The sequence below is a fragment of the Oncorhynchus mykiss genome, chromosome 30 (assembly GCF_013265735.2).
Source record: "Oncorhynchus mykiss isolate Arlee chromosome 30, USDA_OmykA_1.1, whole genome shotgun sequence".
Classification (NCBI taxonomy): Eukaryota; Metazoa; Chordata; class Actinopteri; order Salmoniformes; family Salmonidae; genus Oncorhynchus; species Oncorhynchus mykiss.
This window is the reverse complement of record NC_050570.1, coordinates 41,011,331-41,032,323: the sequence shown is the minus strand read 5'-3', so window position 1 is coordinate 41,032,323 and position 20,993 is coordinate 41,011,331. Positions and strand designations below refer to the sequence as shown.

Here is a 20,993-nt window from a genome sequence, read left to right as displayed (position 1 = left end):
GGAACAAATGTGTCTACAGCAATATTTTTTTTTTATCTAATATGAATGTGCTGCAGCTAGTTGTTTTGTGTGTACAACAAACTTTCTATCCCGTGTGCCCCGGGTACCAAATTATCAATTGTGTATACTTTTTTTTTTCTTAACCTTTAAATTCAACATATCTGAAGTTTGAATTGAAATGGGATTGTTTAAAGCGGGTGGATATTTCAACATTTATTTGACACTGCAGTTTGTATTTAGGTATGTTTTGTCCTTTCTTTTTTTAAAGAAAATACATATTTTCTGAACATATGCAACTGCACAAAACCTATTAACCGTAACACTTGTTAATATGTTGCTCGTGTCATCTTGGTCTGTTGAATTAATGTGAATAAAGTATTATAATGAAATGGATAAGAAACCTGTATGTCTTTTATATCTGATTTATAGGTTTTGTTTTTGTCATTATCATCTTCAGAAAGACGTATTGTGAATGATCTGTTTCAATCTGTCTTTCTAACTGAACGGCTGAAGGGTATCTGGGTGAAACGGATTCCTTGGAGTTTGTGCTGCCGGGGTGGAATTAACTGAGAATATTTTCGAACTCAAGTCATTTTAAAGTCCAGTGTTCTGTAAACCACTCTGAGATTTTACAGCGATTTGGTCACATCTGGCCGTCTGAAAGAGAGACCATAAACCCAAGTATTTTAATTAGTTTGCGAGTAGTGAGTGACCACTGAATGTCCCCTCCACCTCACAGGTCACCGCTTTAATGTGTTTGATATCCTGCCTGAAATTATATTTTACTAATTTGTTTTAATAACAACAATGTGTCATTTACTGAAGAATGTTTAAAGGCTAGTTGCGTGCAGGCCTATGCTTCCTCAGAAAATAGTTTAGCGACTATTCTTGTATGGGATAAATCAAAATGGAAAAATCAGAGCTGACTTGGAGCCTTTTCATTTAGCTTTTTATCGTTTTTGATAATTCAGCAGTAGTATAATTGGGGTATTGGCCCAATGATTTTGAGATCTATAGGCTATAAGGTAGAAGACTACAATAACACGAATTGGAAAAGACTATTAGCCATTTGGTTTGGTGAGGCGGTGGGGCCAAACAACTTCAGAGAGCGGCGGACTTCTAGAGCACTGTGTGATTTATGTGGCGCTGGCGTCCCTATACAGGTTGAGAAAAGCCGTGTAACCCGAGAACCGACCACAGAGAAGCGGTGAGATCAACTTTTACTGAAAATCTCCGCCATCTGGCTCATCTGCGTTATTGAATTTTGACGTTGGCACTGTGGGCTATGGGAAATGTTGGCCCAATAATGAAATTAATATAATTTGCACAAACGATTAATAATTAAGGTATAGGACGAATAGCATATGCCCAAATGTTTTCGCTGCCTTCACCATTCTGTTTCACTTGTGAACGCAGAGATTAGCTTGGATCCATGAGACACGAAAATAATATTGCCAATTCATTAATTAAAAGAAATTACATTGGTTCCACCACGAACAATTCCTCAAGATGTATATGGAAAAGTACACGTTTAATTTCAAGTCAGGTCTATCAAGAAAAAGTACACTGACATTAAACAACTGATATTTGTTAATTATTTGTATACTTAATGGTGGAGAGTTCAATTATAACTGCACTGCATTATGTATCTATGCAGTTTACTTAGGGCGGTAAAAACGAATGTTTGTGGAAAAGGCTCCAACAAGCCAATGTGTAGCCTATATTTGAGATTCTTGGGTCAAGTTATTTATCAATAAGTTATTTCTAAATGGGTAGGCCGATGTGTTAATCACAGCCATATTGAAATCGATGAATCATTATTCATTGCATATATATATATATGAACCCTGAATTTACCTTTTGGAGAAAATATGTTTTTGCATTTTCATGTTGCTAGTGACGCTGGAAGACTCTTGGGCAAATAGACATCGCCTGAAAACGACTATCAGCAGTAGAATAATCATTTAGACTTGGCCTAGCCTAGTACTAGCCTATATAAATAGACACAGTCTTCAAACAACATTTGGATTGCAATGAATAATTTAGAAACTGTGCTAGGCCTATAGTTTATTGAACGAACGTCAATAGCTCATCGAATATGATTTCAGTTGGTCTTTAGTTAGAATTTTCGTTACTTGTTAAACATTTATGCTTTAATAATTGTGTGAATAAATACACATAGGTGAAATAACAATTGTATCAAAATTGTTTGAAATTGTTCTGGAAAAATATTTCGTGTGAGGATAATGAGCATTTGATTGACATTGAAAACGCTACTTGCAGCTATGGTCAACCAACCAGCGCTTGCGCAACCCCAATGAAAACTCACACTTTGTGTTTTTCTATTGCATTGTTGTTGATTCTGTGGTCTCTTAGGTAAAAGTTTGTATTTTCCTTGGCTGAATGACGTGCACCCATCTCAGGCGGCGGCATGGGTCTCTATGGGCCGGGATGGCTGGCTGACCGCAGTGCTGTCCAGACCCTTGGTGCTGATTGGACCTTATTTACCTAATTGAGAGTAAATAGCCTCCTTGTTGACTTTCCATATTCTGTACCGGATACCATGTGTTGCCTACAGCCCCCACACCCCTCCTCTCCATCCCTGATTGCAGCAACAAGGGAATTCTCATCGTCAGATCTGTTCTGAATACATTAAAATCCACAATTCGCAGATGCTTTCAATAACAATATAATACAAATTGTAAATTTCTAATTGAGATAATCTAAATCAATTTATCACACAGAAGCTATTTGATTTCAACTGGTTCGAGGTCATAACAGTAGATAATTTACTACAAAGGTTTCCACTTAGATAGTATTGATAACGGTATTGCCGGTGCGGCATAGTGTGTGCGTAATTTCAGGCACCTCTTCGCGGTTTGGGACTGGTTTCTGGCTGAAGGGACATGAGCCACTCTCTCTCTCTCTCTCTCTCTCTCTCTCTCTCTCTCTCTCTCTCTCTCTCTCTCTCTCTCTGACTCTATTTAAGAAGAACTCCGAGCGTTAATTGCGAAATGCCTGTGTGTGGTGTTCCGACAAAACAATCTGTTCCCGATTAAACAACACACAGAGTTTACAAAGCCCTGCGCGAGTGAAATTAATTCACCCGCGCTGATTCTGATTATAAAGCCAACCGCTGCTGTTGCACTCTTCTGTAGGCAACGGTTTCATGCTTAGAGCATGCATATTTTTTATGTCATTGCGCTATAAATCTCAATTTTAATTCATTATAAATGCCTTGTTATATAGTATTGATGTATTTATTGTTATTTCAGTTTCTGTATTCCGGTCATGGTCTAAACAGCTTCCCAAACATTCATTTTGTATAAATGTTTTCAGCACTGTAGGCCTAATTGTGCTACACAATTATTGCAGCTTGAAAAGTGAAGACTTATATGAAAAATATCTTTCTATGACGTGTCTATACGATTCCCTGTATCCCTGTATCTACTTGCAGCTGCTTCCACAAACAGGCCTACGTATCAACATGATCCTGGTACATTACGTTTCCCTTATTTCTGTAGCTACTCTTTTAATAACCAGAGTGAATTCCTTAGATGCACGAAACAATGATTGGATTTGTAATGTAAAAAATAACAGGCCAAAAGTAAGTGTGAAGTGTGTGATCAAAATGATCTTATTGTACCTGAGAATTGAAGGACGTTACATCAAGGCAAATAATAACTACAACGATGGTATTTCATGGAGGCACGTCTCACTTTCGTCGCTTCCCACATGAAATTAGTTTCATCTTCTCCCTTGTTCGTAATATGTCAGTGAATCTGGGCTTATTACGTTTTACAAGGTTAAATAATGAATTGAAATAGTAAACATATTATGTAAAAAATAAAAATAAAAAGATTGCCTACATTTGCCCTATAAAATGTGCGTGCGTAAAGACGCACCTGTATCGCAGGGGCATATTTGGTTCCTTGTAAGATGGGCAACGATGTTTATGCTTTTTAAGCACACATATGAATTATAAAACGTTTTGTTCATAATTTGAACTTTTTTTATGAAAATAAAAACATTAACACTGATTTTCTATTCTCCTCTCATAAAAGTTCCCATTACTACATTGAATAAGACATTTAGTACATGTGCCACGCTAAACAAGGCATACATATGAGTATTCCATCTGAGGATGAATTTTTGTCAACTAACATAAATGCAACGTGAAATTCAACAAAACATTTCAACAAGCCATTGGACTTAGATTAAAATTTGAATGAAAAAAGACGAAATGCCCTTACTTTGATTGCTTTTTGCAAATCCAATCAGTTTCCCACTGATTCAACGTCATCACATTTATTTTGGGGTTGAAATGACGTGGAAACAATGTTGATTCAAAGGTAAGTTCACACCTATAGGATGGCACATTTCATGGAGTTACATTTACTTTTTGGTCAGACCACGTGGAAACAATGTTGATTCAAAGGTAAGTTCACACCTATAGAATGGCACATTTCATGGAGTTACATTGACTTTTTGGTCAGACCAACATGAATGATAGGCTTTTAACTTTCTCGTATAATATATCTTTTTAAGCTGGAGTGAAAATAGTATATGGAACTTTAAGAAGAGAAGAGGTTTAGGTCGAGACTTTTGGGGAGGCTTTTTACGCTGGCACCAGCATGGACGTGTAGCCAGGAAAAGAGAATCTGGCGTGGAAACTAATGATGAAAAAGTCTACTTTACCCTCGCGCCTTCATTAAATTAAATACATGGAAAGAACTAAAGCAGCGCATCTGGATTCAATTGCATGTCTTTGATGGCATCAAGTGTTCTTTTCCCAGATCAGGGGATGGATGCTGGGATGTCTATAGCAGCTTGGAGCCTATATAGTCTACTCCTAGCTCCCATCTAAACACATGGACCCCCCCCCCCCCCCTCCCCTCATTCCCCATTCCTCCTTCATTCCTACATCCCACCCCTAGCCCTCCTGTCAAGACCCCCACTCAGAGCGTGCACAAAATGAGACCCCAATTCTAAACCCAAGTCTAACAAATATATGTTTGTCAGACAACGGCTTGTGTAGCCTAATAGAATGTCTGGGGTTTGGTTTTGGTTGTACCATTGAGTGCCAGGGGGAAACTTAGCTAAGCTATGACAATAATGGCATGATCACAGTTTATTAATAATAATATATTGGTTGACATTGCTTTATGTTGGGATTATGTTGAACTTTACCTATTGTAGCCATCCATGTAATAGCTGCAACGGGCAGACGAAATGTCTTGTCAATGTCTCTTCTTAAAGCTTTTATCAAACATAGCATTTACAGTATGACCTATCCTTCAATGTCCACATATCTGAGGAAAATGGAGGCATGGGCCACGGCTGAGTCCCGTGCAGTAATAGTGATTTGATCTGTGGCCGAGTACCCCGACAGTTAATATCTCTTTACTGGCTCTATCATCGCACTGGGGGATAATTACGCCTCCCCTACAGAGCTCGCGGAGCTCTTCGTGCTGCTGGTTCCAATTAAGGGTTTGGTTAAGGTTGCCAAAGGTTCGTTAAAAGCCTTAATCAGTGGGTTCTGGGTGGTGGATATGTTGTTGGTGTGGTGTGTGCTGCTGAAGTGGAGGGCAGAGCTTTAGGAGGACGGGAGAATAGAGAGGGGGTCTGTGAAACGTCAGAAACAGCACAAAGGCATCGCCAAGTAATTACGGGTTCCTATTAGGGTCCATATACCCTCCCAGGGGTCTCAGCGTTTCATTTACTCCCCGGCTGGTACAGGCAGCATCCGCAGCGTGCCAGCGTGAGGCTCGTTTGAAGTTGCAGGGCGAGAGAGAAGCAGCGAGAAAGAGAGACAGAGAGAGAGAGCGAGAGAGAGAGAGAGAGAGAGAGAGAGAGAGAGAGAGAGAAAGAGAGAGAGAGAGAGAGAGAGGGGGGGGGGGGGGCTTGAGAGAGAGAGAATGTTGACTGATTCTCACTGAGAAAAAGCAATAGCTCCAAGAAAGGCGGCGGCGTCCAGCCTCTCAGTGCCATAGCTGACCCGAGCCAGCTTTACGCACACACGAGCGCATCTGTTCGCCATCAGCACTTTCTACTAAACTCAGTCAGTTGCGACCGTGAGTCAACAGGAGTGGGAAGTGGGACAGGGCTTTTTAAGAGTACTTCTTGAAAACCCAGCTGCAGGATGCTGTGATTTTATATGGTGACCTATATTTGTTGTTTATGCGCGTGTATGGATGGGCCAGATGCATAGAGATTTGTGATCCCGGGAAACAAACGAGGAGAAAAGCTTTTCTCCTCTGTCTGTAGAAGTTTGGTTTACCACTACTGTTCCGTCTGGATGTGAGCCGCAACTTTGCTTTGCTTGGAAAACGTAGGCTTCTCTGCTGGTTTGGAAGCGCTGTTCCTGTTCGTGAGTTCTGGGATCAATTTGGCTCGCTTATTATTATTGCTCAATTTTTTTTCTTCTACTGCATCCTATTTGCGTCATGACTTCTAGCTATGCACATGGAATGGACAGGCAAGCAACGATATCAAATCGTTTGGAGAGCTCGATTACATCCAATCTGGAAAACCTTCAAGCCAAAAAGAACTTCTCCGTGAGCCACCTGTTGGACCTGGAGGAGGCCGGAGAAAGGGTTGGGACCCAGGCGGACGAGAGTGTCGGTGAGGCGGGGAGGAATATGCTGGAGTCCCCTGGGCTGACCAGTGGGAGCGACACCACTCAGCATGAGAGTAAGTGCAAAGTGCACTCCAAGTGCAGCCTATACACTCGGGACTGAAGTTGTCATCAACACCTTAACGCAGAAATAGATTTTCTAGGCTACATTACCAAATGCAGGCTACAATCTTGAAAAATGGGTTCCAAAAGGGATCTTAGGCTGTTCCCATAGGATAACCATTTTCAGTTCCAGGTAGAACTGTTTAGGTTCCATGCAGAACCCACTGGGAAAAGTGTTCTACATGAATCCCAATTAGGTTCTTCCTGGAACCAAAAGGGTTCTACCTGGAACCAAAAATTATTCTTCAAAAGCTTATCCTATGGGAATAACCGAAGACTCATTTTATGCTCTCGATACCCCTTTTTTTCTAAGAGTGTAAATCTATATAGGGTATATAAACCCATTTTGAGAGGGTTTTAATCCGCAAAATAATCCGCATTTTTTAATGGTTGAACCCATTTTGGTGTGCGCCATCTGTAATTTAAGTGGGACTCTTTGGAGCCACGAATTGTATGACCATCACACAGGCTACTGGAAGCTACTTTAATTTATTTTCATTAAGTCTTGTCCAGGCTTGTCCAGCCTACCGCGCGCATGGAAGCAATCCTTCGTGACTCATGGTAATATATCATTTCTGACGGCTACACTAAAAATGTCCATTCATTTACCATTAACACTTTGATGTCAACGAAGTATGGCAAATGTTGGTGGATATGGTCAGTAAAATAAGTCAAGCTTTACAATAATAAATCAAACCACTACTATTGAGCCGTGCACAACTGCCCAGATTACTTAAAATGGGTCAGGATAGCCTGACCTACGGTTTGTCTATGACTCTTTTAAAAAGGCGATTGATGAGACTGAAGTAAACTTGAATTACATCCCAGTAAAAGCAAAATAACACCGTGGTGCTTTTTCCCACTCAGCCATGCCGTTGAGAGAGTAAATAAACCAGTCAGGTCCCGGGTGATACGCCCTCATATCCAGAGTCATTTGGAGAGGTTGACAGAAACGTTAGTGTTTAATGACTGTTATTGTTATGATATGGGTAAATCAGACCTCGAGGAGAGGTGTGTGAGACATGGGTAAGGGAAGGCGCTAGGTGATGTCGTTAATTCAAAGCTATTTCGCTTGTCAAACAACTTCAGCATATTTATACCTAATCATTTTGTCATAATTATCTGATCTGTCTGCTAGACATGGCTCTGTACCGGATCAATTAACAAAACATCAGTTGATCTGCTTGTCAAGAATAAATATGTTCCTTAATGAATCACGTTGGATGTTTGTGTCATGTTTGGAATTCTTAATTCTTAAACACATTCATCGAAAACAAACAATACCCGTGTTGTGATATTAGGAGGTGCACATAGCTTGGATAATTACCATCAAGCCAAGCCAATAAATAAATCATTGTAGTGAATTCTCTCACTTTGACAATATATTACCAGCATTTTCACAAGAGCTTTAACAGATTCCCAAAACGACTTTTGCATGGGGGGTCACCTCGCAGTAGGCTCGAGACTATTATAATTTGGTTTAGGCTTAAATGCACATGTTTTATAACCATCCGCTTTAATGCAATGGTTTTCACCACATTTACCACCTAAAAGCTTTGTTGGAAGTGTGCTAGGTCAGCCTCCAGTGAAGCATCTCACAATTTTTCTGTAAGAAAACAATAACTACACTTTTGGCCGAATGTGTTTTACGTAAACCTTCCAATAATAAAAACATGTTTTAAATTAATTCGTGTACCAGGGACAAACATTTTCCTAGTGCAGAATTAGCCTAGTGATTTTCATTTAGGCTTAATGTTTTAAGTTAATTTCGAAATGACACATTAGCCTTTTTGGCAAGGAAAAAAAGCCGCAAAATTGTATCCAAAAACAAATATTATGATTATAATATTATGGCAGGTGTTGTCTTGTGAAAATAGTGTATAGTACATTTTTCCATGCTAAATTTATAAATATTGATTTTTGAAGGCCATTTTCCAAGCCCATTACAATAGTATACATATAATTCATATTAATTACGCAATAATAACACAACTAGCATTTACATCCTGTAATGTGGTCTGCTGAGAGCCCCTTTGACTTGGCAGTTTTTCTTCTTCCATTATTAGTTTACAACGAAATACAATATTTAAATGAGTGAATTGCAGCTTTACAGCATTCAACATTTGGTTACAGATGAATAATATCCGTGGTTAAGACACGCGAATTAGCACTGGAATTGTGTTCTCAATGTGGATGGACAGTGCGCATTCTGTTTTGCTATTATTAGTCTGTCCGGTTATATTCTCGATATTTGTATATACCTGATATTAAACATATGTATATGAAATGTGGACATGGATAAGATACGGATTTAACATTTTTATTTTAGGGCTGCGCTATGGGCTCGCATGCATTCTTGTTATGCACATCATAACCAAACTTAAGATAAGATAATGTGATTGGTAAAATAGTCCAAACTATACTCTATTCTGTTTCACACAATGGCATACACAATGCATGTGTAAAAGTGCAAATGTGTGTGCCTTGTTGCTTTGCAACAAAAATAATTATTGCTATGAGATTAGGCCTTCAATGATACACTCAGAAAGGTTTAATCATGTCACATTCACCATGGGCTTCCTCTACAATGGATGGGCAAAAATCACCTCCATGTATTGTGGGAACAGTAATTTTTTTTGTCCTTCAGTATGCAATTGCAACTATCCCGCAGAATAGATGTGAAGGGTTATTTTTCATTAACACATGACTGTAGCAACAGTAGAAATGTCTGTAATGTTTAGCACAATAAGATCATGGAAGAAGTCAGGTCATACATCCTCTGAGAAGAGAAACAAAGCAGATATAGTTTCTGATCTACAAGAAAAGACTTTTCGCTCCTTCTCTCATCACATTACATGATGACAACAACCTGAGCGTGTTGCCACGAGAGTTGTAGAAAATGGTACACAGTGGACACACTTGATGACAATATGGTGATCTTGACCAGAAATGTGTTTATCTGTACCGTAAGCCTGTGTGTGCCTGTATTCCGTATATTATACACAGTATATCTCTATCCTAGTAGAGTTTGAGTTAGAGACGTTTATTAAAGTGTCCCTCAACAATGACGCAATCATTTACAATACACAATACAGGGAAAAAAACGCACATTGTGGACCACTCAAATACAGTTTTCACTCTAATAGAGTTTTCACTCAAATAGAGTTTTCACTCTAATAGAGTTTTCACACACGAAAAACAATCCTAGTCAAAACATGGTAGTGTGCTTGTCTATGTGAACATGTATGTGTATAAATTCAATAATCAAATGTGGGATATAAAAATACATATTCGGAGCAGGCGGCAAACAGTGAGCGGACATTTACTTTCGTGTCTCTAGTTAGGTTATAGCTAATCCCGTGCCAGCGCAAAGGCGGATGTCTACAGTTCTTCTCCTATTTCCTGCGTCTGACAATGTTGTTGTTGTTGTTGTGTTGTGTTGTAGATGAGCAGCTGAATGCGGAGGAGAAGAAAAAGAGGAAACAGAGAAGGAACAGAACTACATTCAACAGCAGCCAGTTGCAGGCTCTGGAGAGGGTGTTTGAGAGGACACACTACCCTGACGCTTTCGTCAGAGAGGACCTGGCACGCAGGGTCAACCTCACAGAGGCACGGGTGCAGGTAGGACCATAGTAAGCGATTTTGTATGCGCGCATTCATTTTTTGTATGGGTGGACCCATCGGGGACAGAACCCACAGCTTTGGTGTTGCAAGTACCATGCTCTACCAACTGAGCCCCCCCCCCCCCCCCCTCATCATAAGAAAGACACCTCAGCAAAATCCTAATAGGTGATCCCCAGGCACTTAGACTCTCATTATGGAAACTAATAGGACCAATTGAACCTTGTAGCCTATTCACGTAACTCGGACAAGATAGTGTACAATATCTACACATTCTTCAATCATCTCGGGTAGATCTTGATGGTACAGTTGTGTTTGTGTGTGTGTGTTTGAGAGAGAGAGAGAGAGAGAGAGAGAGAGAGAGAGAGAGAGAGAGAGAGAGAGAGAGGGAGGGAGAGAGAGAGAGAGGAGAGAAGGAGAGAGAGAGAGAGAAATAGAGAGAGAGAGAGAGGGAGGGAGAGAGAGAGAGAGAGAGAAGGAGAGAGAGAGAGAGAAGGAGAGAGGGAGAGCAAACACATCTGCGATTAATGCGCACCAGAGTGAGATGCAGAAATCCTTTGATAAAAGAGACTTTGGGCTCATTTCTGAAGTAGTGCGTAAGTGGACACTGTGCCTCCAAGAGCCTCAGCGCTCCCAAAGCGTTAAATAATAGATTTTATTTCAGTGTGGAACGCCATTATTAGTAATCCCAGTCAGGCCCCTTGATCTACTAATAAAGGAGACTTGTGGCAGTGTGTGTGTGTGTGTGTGTGTGTGTGTGTGTGTGTGTGTGTGTGTTTGTGTGCGTGCGTGCGTGAAGAACAAAACGTGTGAGTGTGTGTGGTTGAGTGTCACTGGCTCGAAGCACTGTGAGGAAGTTTGGTTGTTGAAAGGACAGTGTTTGGTCATCATGCTGAGCGATACGGCTGTATTATGTTACAGCATCTATAGATATGAACAAAGGTTTGAAGAATTGCCTGTTCGAACATGCATGTAAACCTATTTTACACATTGTAAAAATTTAAAACATGGATGTCATGGAGAAGTAGTTAATATCATTACATTTAGGAGTTAGATATGATATAAGTTCTAAAATACTGTATAAAGATATGAGTGATAATTTACATAGATGTATGTTGTAAAGGATTTATTAAAGGTATTAAAATATTTTTATTTACTGTAATTTATATATATATCATTATTGTCATTATCAATTGGACTGCTTTCATTCGAGGGTCCAATGTATGTTAATTCCTTGAATGAGAATGTTCTCTCACATTCTGCTGTTTTTCTCCAGGTGTGGTTTCAGAATAGAAGGGCCAAGTTCCGTCGGAATGAGCGCGCCATGTTGGCCAGCAAGAACGCCTCGCTCCTCAAGTCCTACTCCGGGGATGTCACGGCCATAGAGCAGCCCATCGTACCCCGCCCTGCCCCCCGCCCAAACGATTACCTGTCATGGGGTAGTGCCTCTCCTTACAGGTAGAACCTCTCGCCCCTGTCCTGACTCCCCTGCGTCCTCAGGCTCCCTAATCACATCTAACCTTACCACCCCTTCCTGAACACCACCCTTACCTTCCATAACACCCCACCATCCATAACCTCCAACCCTCTTTCCCCTCACTAACACCCCACCACCCCTCACCTCCAGCCCCATCACCCTTCCATAATATCCCACTGCTGTCTGTTGTTGTTTCATTTTCCTCCCTTTACATCTCACCTCCCCCACCTTCTACACTCACCTGTACATACTCCTCCAATTTACACTAACCCCTATAGATCCCTCTTTTGGTCCGCTTGCCACCTGGATCCAAGGAAACTGTCATTGTATTCAACCTTGGCTTTGATAAACAATAGTCAGGTTTAGTTTATAGTGTGTTTAGTTTTGGGGATTTGTGCTACAAGTAATGTTAGAAAAGCATGACCTTGTTTATCAAAGCTTCAGTGATAAAATTCAGTCAGACCCCCCCTCTCTCTTTATATCTCTCTATCTCTCTCTCTCTCCTCTCTCCTCACTCTCTCATTTTATTTTCTCCAGCTCTACACTCTCTCTAAGGACTTTCCATATACACTACCATTCAAAAGTTCAGGGTCACTTAGAAATGTCCTTTTTTGTCCATTAAAATAACATAAAATTGATCAGAAATATAGCGTAGACATTATTAGTGTTGTAAATGAGTATTGAGAGTTCCTCTGTCCAGTGTCTGTGTTCTTTTGCCCATCTTAATCTTTTCCTTTTATTGGCCAGTCTGATATGGCTTTTTCTTTGCAACTCTGCCTAGAAGGTCAGCATCCCGGAGTCGCCTCTTCAATGTTGACGTTGAGACTGGTGTTTTGCGGGTACTATTTAATGAAGCTGCCAGTTGAGGACTTGTGAGGCATCTGTTTCTTAAACTAGACACTCTAATATACTTGTCCTCCTGCTCAGTTGTGCACCGGGGGCCTCCCACTCCTCTTTCTATTCTGGTTAGAGCCAGTTTGCGCTGTTCTGTGAAGGGAGTAGTAGACAGCTTTGTACCAGATCTTCAGTTTCTTGGCAATTTCTCGCATGGAAGAGCCTTCATTTCTCAGAACAAGAAAAGACTGACGAGTGTCAGAAGAAAGGTCTTTGTTTCTGGTCATTTTGAGCTGTAATCAAAACCACAAATGCTGATGCTCCAGATACTAAACTAGTCTAAACAAGGCCAGTTTTTTTTGCTTCTTTAATCAGCACAACATTTCAGCTGTGCTAAAATAATTGCAAAAGGCTTTTCTACTGATCAATTAGCTTTTAAAATTATAAACTTGGATTATCTAACACAATGTGCCATTGGAACACAGGAGTGATGGTTGCTGATAATGGGCCTCTGTACGCCTATGTAGATATTCCATAAAACAAATATACCGTTTCCAGCTACAATAGTCATTTACAACATTAACAATGTCTACACTGTATTTCTGATCAATTTGATGTTATTTTAATGGACAAAAAAATGGCTTTTCTTTAAAAATAACAAGGATATTTTTAAGTGACCCCAAACTTTTAATGTTAGTGTACTTTAATGATACCCTGTCCATGGCAGTTGCAATCGGAGACCTATATTTCCAAACCATTATGCATGAATGTTTTGTATAATCTATGGTGACATTGCACAATATAGATCTAGTCCTATTCCTAGATCTATAAAGTATCTGTAAAAAGGTCAGTCTCTCTCTCTTTCTTTTTCTTCCTTCTCTCAATTCTTCTTAACAGAAGGGATGGGGCGAGATCCAATGACCCTCATGAGGAGGTGATAATCTGAAAACAAACTGTATTAAATCCACTGTTGACCCTTGCGACCTTCTCTGCAATACAAAACCAAGTAATGAACATTAGAGCAACAGCAGGCTCCACTGGGCAGGATTTTTTGTGACTCTGGTTACATTGGTTGTGATTTACAGTAATCCCCCCCTTATGAAACTCAGTATAAAAGTGTGACCTGGTTGCTACAGCCAAAAGCTCCATTCTCCAATTGGACCTCAGTGGGGAACACTTTTCTGGCCTGGCTGTATGCACTAGTGGATAGTCACATGACCAGAAGTAATACCAGTGAATACTATCACACTAATGTGGTCGTGCTAACACATACATTTAAACACCATTTATATATTCTTATTAAGCTGGTACCCAATGCCGGAGGGAGGGCCAATGCGAGTACCACAGAAAATGCTGCCCTCAGAAAGCAAGTACTCTTTCACTTTACTACATGTGGTTCCTTTCTTCTTCTTTTTTTTTGGCTTGTAGTCTTGATATTTAAAAAAAAAAACATTGCCATCATTAAAAACACTACCAAAATCTTGACTTTCACAGCCATGAACAATTCAACACATTCAATGTTTTTCCTCATTATGAGTTTTGCGATGTTAATATCGATGCTATTCTAGTTGAACTCACACTGCTATGTTGGCTTGATCGCCGCTGGTTACAGTTCTATCTGACCTCTGTTTCCCTCTGTTCCGTTCTCTCCTCCAGTACCATGGCAACCTACCCCCCCACATGTTCCAACCCCAATACATCCCAGGGAATGAACATGGCTAACAGCATCGCCAACCTGCGGCTCAAAGCCAAGGAGTACAGCTTGAACCAGGTGCCCACGGTTAACTGAGGAGAGAGGGGGGAGAGAGTGCTTCACGGTGGGGCTGGGGGCAGGAGCAGGGACTCTCTCTCTCTCTCACGTCTGTCCCACACAGAAAGACAGTCAGACCCCAGCCTGACCCCCACAGGGATGATCAAGATCTGACCACCCTCCATGGAATTTTAGCTTGAAGTCTCCCCTCGCTCCAGAGCGTCGTCGCTATAGTGATGGACGTGCTTCCTATACTGTCCTCATACCTGAAGCATCAGATGAGAAAGCAAGTGACGCGGGGGGAATCTGAGAGGCTGTTTCTGTGAGCTGCCTCTCTCCTGTCCTGAGCATCGCTGAAATGTCGCTGCCTGTACCTTCCAATGATACCAAAGACATCGAGACTGAGACTGGATGCTTCAGTCGTTTTTATTATTTCTTTCAATTTGGTGTTGACTGAATGAAAGGCTCATTTCCAAAGATATCAATGGAGAGGTGTTCTCTCAGACCCTGACAAAATAAATCTGATTGTCAGACTGTCAGTGTCCGTCTATAGTTTGACTCACGTTCAAGACCACAGTGCCCATGCTGGGGGTGAGGAGGAGACACCAGTATGGGCTACTTTTCAAATGGAATGTTTTTTTATAATAGAGCTGATCAATAGGATTATAACACCAGATTGGGATGAGCAACAACAACAACAAACAACAACAAGGACTTATCCATGCAAATTGGGAGGTCGCAAACATTTATACATTTAAAGAATTTTAGTTTTCACATACTGTATCTTTCTATTTTATGCCACTGACAAGCAAACTTTTTTTCCCCGACGCATTCCGATTCATGTAATGGTACACTATACCGGAAAGGCTAATGTAACCTATTTCTGAATCCAAGACTGTAGTTTCTCTTAATCTTGGTATGGTATCCTTTATTTGTAACAGATAATCATGTATATGAATAAAATACACTTCAAGCAAAGTAAAGCCACTGTGTCAGACTCACAGGGTTGAAAACTATCTGAGAGTTGCACCATCCATCCGTGACATCCACATGAAGTACTTAAACGGATATAAAGATGTGATCGCTGTTAGTGAACAAAGTGAATCATATCAACTTTTTACTTTGGTTAGTTTTATCTTTCTATGACTCAAGGGAGGACTTATCCAAATAGGACTTATCCAAATAGGACTTATCCAAATAGGACTTATCCATAGAGAACCTTCCTACTTTAAAATAACCGTAACAGCAAGTCTAATTTCCATTTGACCACTGCAACAGAGACCATTTCGAACACTGGCTTTGTTTAACAAATATATATAAGCAGTAGTACCTTTGAAGTAGTGGCTGTTTGGAGAGGAAATGGGTTCTTGGAAGTTGTGCAAGTCCCCTTAAAAGTGTTTTATAACCCGGAGACAGACTTCTGCTTCAGAATAATTCTACTCTTCAAACCTCAAGCTGTTCCCGATGTGCTGATTACTACAAACTGAAATATTCCATCTTTAAAAAGCGGATATTTATGAGGAGGGAAATCCTCTCTCTAATACTGGGTGCCCAGTGGCCTCGTTGTGCTCAGCGGCTGTCACCAAGAGGTGTTTCTACTCACTGGCCCTTCATTACCTGTTGTAAACTGCTGATGTTTGACATCTCAGCAGTTCAGTCCAAGCCTTTTTACACCTTGTCCTTAGTACACCTTGGTGTGTATGAGAAAGTTATTGTTTTCAGGCAGTGTTTGGGTTTGCTTTTGGCTGTATTGGTTTTTGACTGCATTACCCACTTTGGAGGTTTTCTGTATGGTAGTCTATATGGGATGGTACTAGGTGTCGGGTGCGTGGCCGTGGCGTGTCCGTACAGCAGAGTGGCGCCCTGGCTCACCTTTCACGGCCAGGCCAGGCTGACCTGAAGTGATTCCAGATGTTCAGCCCCCTCTAACCCCCGCCCCCTGTACCCCTCCTTGCCTCTCGTCCTCCACACCCCTCGCCCCAGGCCCTGGCCACTCCATCAGGCCTGACAGCGTCCCCTCAGATGGGCGTCTCTCTCTACACCCGCGCAGATAACATACAAGCAGCTCCCCCCTCCTCCCTCCTCCACTCCCCCCTTTGCTCCACATCTGGATCCCATTACAGAGGAGACAGTCAGTGAGAGGGGGGAGAGACAGTCTGTGTTTGTGTGTGTGTGTGTGTGTGTGTGTGTGTGTGTGTGTGTGTGTGTGTGTGTGTGTGTGTGTGTGTGTGTGTGTGTGTGTGTGTGTGTGTGTGTGTGTGTGTGTGTGTGTGTGTGTGTGTGTGTGTGTGTGTGAGAGAGAGAGCTAGAGGGAGTAAGAGAGAGGTGGTGTAGCATCAACTTCAGCCTCCATACATTACTCTATATCTGCTCTTCTTCACTTTATATCTCTTATTATTTATCATTCTCTTTTCTGTCTCTGTCCTTTCGATCTCCTTCTCTCTGTTTCCTCTTCTCTTATTGCTTCCCTCTCGTCTCTTCCCACGACCGTCCGCATTCTTTGTCCTACTGTCACTGCCATATGATCACGGATCTTATATTAATGAGAGGTTTTGGATTGGGCTTTGCTTTGCACAGAAAACTCCCGAGCTCAAGAGGTTGAGTGAAATAAGGCACAGCTGTTAACAGTGTGTGGTTCGGGTGAACAACCAAAAGAATGTCCTGAATTGTGGAGTTTCCACGCAGGGAGAGTCTAGTTGACTGAGAGAATCCAGTGTTTGTGTGATTAAGTCAGTTAAACTACACATTCTCTTAAATACAGATGCAACAGCCATGGGATAAACAAAGCCTAGCCTGCAGCCAAGTTTCATTATGAACATAATCAATTCACCTTAGAGCCATTTCAATTTACTTAATGGCAGGCTATGTCACACATTTGTTCATCACAATTTTAAAATGAGTACATTTTAAAATCATAAATACTCATTCACCATGTTTGGATATCTAACTAATTTAAGTTAGCTAGGCCTAGTGTGTGTAGCCTGGGCCTGAAAACACTAAGCTTATTTAGACAAAATGCCACATAAATGTCAATTTTCTTGCAACACATCCTAAAGATCACACCCATGCTTTCTTCTCTCAAAGAAAGCAAATTATTTTGAGATAAACATTTTGGGTCGTGTTAACCGACTGTTGTGGCATGGTTGGTACTGGATGAATTTGCACTTTAATTTCCTCCTACGAGAGAGGCCACCGGGTACCGACCAAAACAACAATTATGGTGACTGACATGACGTGTGTTCTGAGACATCGTCACCATATAATCACAGTCAGATTTCCTCTGCGTACAATACATATTCCCCATGCACAGCCAAAGTATTTACAGTATTTGCTGCTGGAAGGGTGTTTACGAATATGAATAGAATTTGATTGAGAGGTTTGGCTCAAGAGACTCCGAGGGGAACACAGGCGCAGGTTTGGCTCAGAACATTGCAGCTTTCATCATGCGCAGGAACAGGGAGCTGGGGAGGAATGTGCACCGCTGAGAGTGAGCTGCCTGACCCCTACAACCCCAAAAAATACCCAAGCAGCATATCTTTCCTAACCCTTAGGCCTACATTTTATTTTTTGTTTTATGGAATCCTAACTTCATGTTGTAAAAATGGACTTAGGCTACACGCAATCTACCGACTACTCCATAGGCCCTTTTCCTGCCACCGGAAATGGCACACTTCAGCCAAAATACATTTGTTTTCAAGGTCAATAATGTTTGTACTTCAGAAAAATAATATCGCTCTCTTTGATATTAGATCGGTTTAGTCAATCGTTGAAATCTGATGGGCTGATGAATAGCTAATATCTAAAGCATGGAGCCTAATCAGACTTGATGATGAAAGTCAGATTTCTTCTGATTGAATCTAGAAATAGGAGGCATATATGACACGGGCCTAGCACAATGGGTAGGCTTCTTAGGCCATTGTTCTCTTGAAGATGGAAACAACGACTAACAGCCACTCTAGTCAACAACAGGTAAATGAATGAGCTACGGGAAAGTTTGTGATGGTTTCAACAAACTACTACGTGACTAGCAGCCATCTTGCATGGACCCGGGATCCAACAGGTAATACATGCCTCACCAGCTCACCTCACCTGCCTGACATCTTCCCCAGATAACAAGCTCTCTTCTTCCCTCTGCTGGCTGCTGCCTCTCCATGCAGTAATGTCACCACTGGTCAAGAGGGCCACTGAGTCAAACCAACAGATAGCATGTTGTTACAGTAGGCTACATACAGTATGCGTACAGAACATACACTCATAAAATGAATTGTACACATCTTACTTTGTGTAAAGTTAGTTGTAATTATTATGAACATTTATAACTTGTTTGGATGAAGAATTGTGTAAAGGATAAGTTATAAAGCGATCTAACGAGATGGGCCGTGAACATCATTTCAAGCAAACGGTCAATGAAACATTTCTGAAAAACAGTCCAGTGTCTGTGGCATTAAAAATGTCTGTAGTGTAAATAGTTTAAGGTTGAGGGGAAGCTTTGAAGAAGTAGAAAAAGGCAGAGCTGACTGCACTCCTTTCATAAGTAACTCAGTCAGGGTTTCAACTTACTTTTAAGAGTTACAAATTTGGTAGTGCATCAGCAGTTTTCCACTTATGTCAGTCACTCAATTACCCTACGTCAGCTAACATGTTTTAGATTGCTAGGTAAGGTAGTCTAGCCTGCTATCTACACATTGTAGTAGGCCTAATCATTACCAAATTACTGACCAGGGGCGCAGGGCATGTGCTCAGGGACCCCGATTGATTTTGTTAGTCAGTCTCACACACATATCATATGAACATGGCATAAGTTTTGGCAAAACGTTTAAGAATTACAGAAAATGTGCTACAAAACTGCAACACTTTGGGCCTCCTGAGTGGCTCTGTGGTCTAAGGCACGGCATCGCAGTGCTTGAGGCGTTACTACAGACCCGGGTTTGTTCCCGGGGCTGTGTGACAACCGGCCATGATCGGGAGTCCCTTAGGGCAGCGCACAATTGGCCCAGCGTTGTCCGGGTTAGGGGATGGTTTAGCCGGGGCGACTTTACTTGGCTCATCGCTCCTTGTAGCAGGCCGGGCGCCTGCAGACTGTCCTCGGTTGTCAGTTGAAAGGTGTTTCCTCCAACAGGTTGGTGCAGCTGGCTTCCGGGTTAAATTGGCAGGTGATAAGAAGCGCGGTTTGGCAGGTCATGTTTCAGAGGACGCATGACTTGACCTTCGCCTCCTGAGCCTGTTGGGGAGTTGCAGTGATGAGACAAGATTGAAATTGGGGAGAAAAAGGGGGTTACAAAAATAATTTATAAAAACTGCCACGCTTTGTTCTACACTTTTTCTAAAACACTTTTTCTATGGATTTTTTTATTTTTTTATTGCAGGACATTAACTTTAACACTGCAACAACATTTTTGCAAGAAAACATTTTAATGGAAGAACTGTGCAGATGTAAAGTTTGGTAAGAGAATTTCGGTATAAATCTCCCTCAGTCTATGTGACCACGTTTTCCAAAAACTCTTTTAAATATCTGCTAAGAATTCAAATGTAAAGATGTCTGCAGAAAGAATGTCAGCTATGACATGGCACCTTGACTTTGAAAACCTTTATTTGGTTATTGAACAACAGTAAGGGAAGTGGATTTACACCCGGTAACGGAATTGCAGTAATGGAATTTCATCATGGGTTCCTGATCTGTACTACACAGAAATACATCATTATGAATATGAATGGCAATCTCTTCATGGTGATGTATCCCTAAATAGATACACAAATATTGCCTCTAGATTGTAAACTGACATGGTCAAAACATATTGATGCAATGGTAGCTAAGATGGGGAGAGGTATGTGCTTCTGGATATCAGGACAGCAATTACACACCTCATACTGGACAAACATGTTTTCTTTAATGAGTCAGACGTGAAGGATTTACTTCATACACCCGACAAAGCCCAAATCCTCATCAATTGCATGAAGAAGAGATGGAGATATCGGGGACGTAGGTCGGGGTGCCTTGTAAGGATCTGACGTTGAGTGCGTAATCCGCCTCTACAATCAGTCCTATTGGCCAATGTGCAATCATTGTATAATAAATGAGCTCTGATCAAGCCTATCCTACCAACGGGACATTAAAAACTGTAATACCTTATGTTTCACTGAGTCGTGGCTGAATGACGACATGGATAACATACAGCTGGCTGGATTTTCGGTGCATCGGCAAGATAGAAAAGCTGCCTCCGGTAAGACTAGGGGTGGCGGTCTGTGTCTATCTGTAAATAACAGCTGGTGCGTGAAATCAAATATTAAGGAATTCTCTAGGTTTTGCTTGCCTAAAGTAGAGTATCTCATGATAAGCTGTAGACCATTTACAAGAGAGTTTTCATCTGTATTTTTCAAAGCTGTCTATTTACCACCACAAACCGATGTTGGCACTAAGACCGCACTCAAAGAGCTGTATAAGGCCATAAGCAAACAAGAAAATGCTCATCCAAAGGCAACACTCCTAGTGGCCGGGGACTTTAATGCAGGGAAACTTAAATCCGTTTCAACAAATTTCTGCCAGCATGTTAAATGTGCAACCAGAGGGGGAA

At 41.2% G+C, this 20,993-nt stretch overlaps 1 protein-coding gene across 4 annotated transcripts; it reads left to right on the top strand.

The window, feature by feature from the left end:
* Positions 1–5,644: 5,644 nt before the first annotated feature.
* Positions 5,645–15,399, top strand: LOC110521827 (paired mesoderm homeobox protein 1). 4 transcript variants are annotated; one of them, XM_021599730.2, is made up of 5 exons: positions 5,645–6,693; positions 10,185–10,360; positions 11,637–11,818; positions 13,976–14,041; positions 14,328–15,399. In XM_021599730.2, exons 1-5 carry the CDS (start codon positions 6,447–6,449, stop codon positions 14,458–14,460), a joined length of 804 nt encoding a protein of 267 aa, XP_021455405.1. In that variant the 5' UTR covers positions 5,645–6,446; the 3' UTR covers positions 14,461–15,399. The 4 variants fall into 4 exon arrangements, 3 of the variants coding, with proteins under 3 accessions (XP_021455405.1, XP_021455404.1, XP_021455403.1); XM_021599729.2 differs by having other exon boundaries at positions 5,659–6,693; positions 13,976–14,037; XR_005040954.1 differs by lacking the exon at positions 13,976–14,041 and adding an exon at positions 13,569–13,677 and having other exon boundaries at positions 5,662–6,693; positions 14,328–14,540.
* The last annotated feature ends 5,594 nt before the right edge of the window (positions 15,400–20,993 follow it).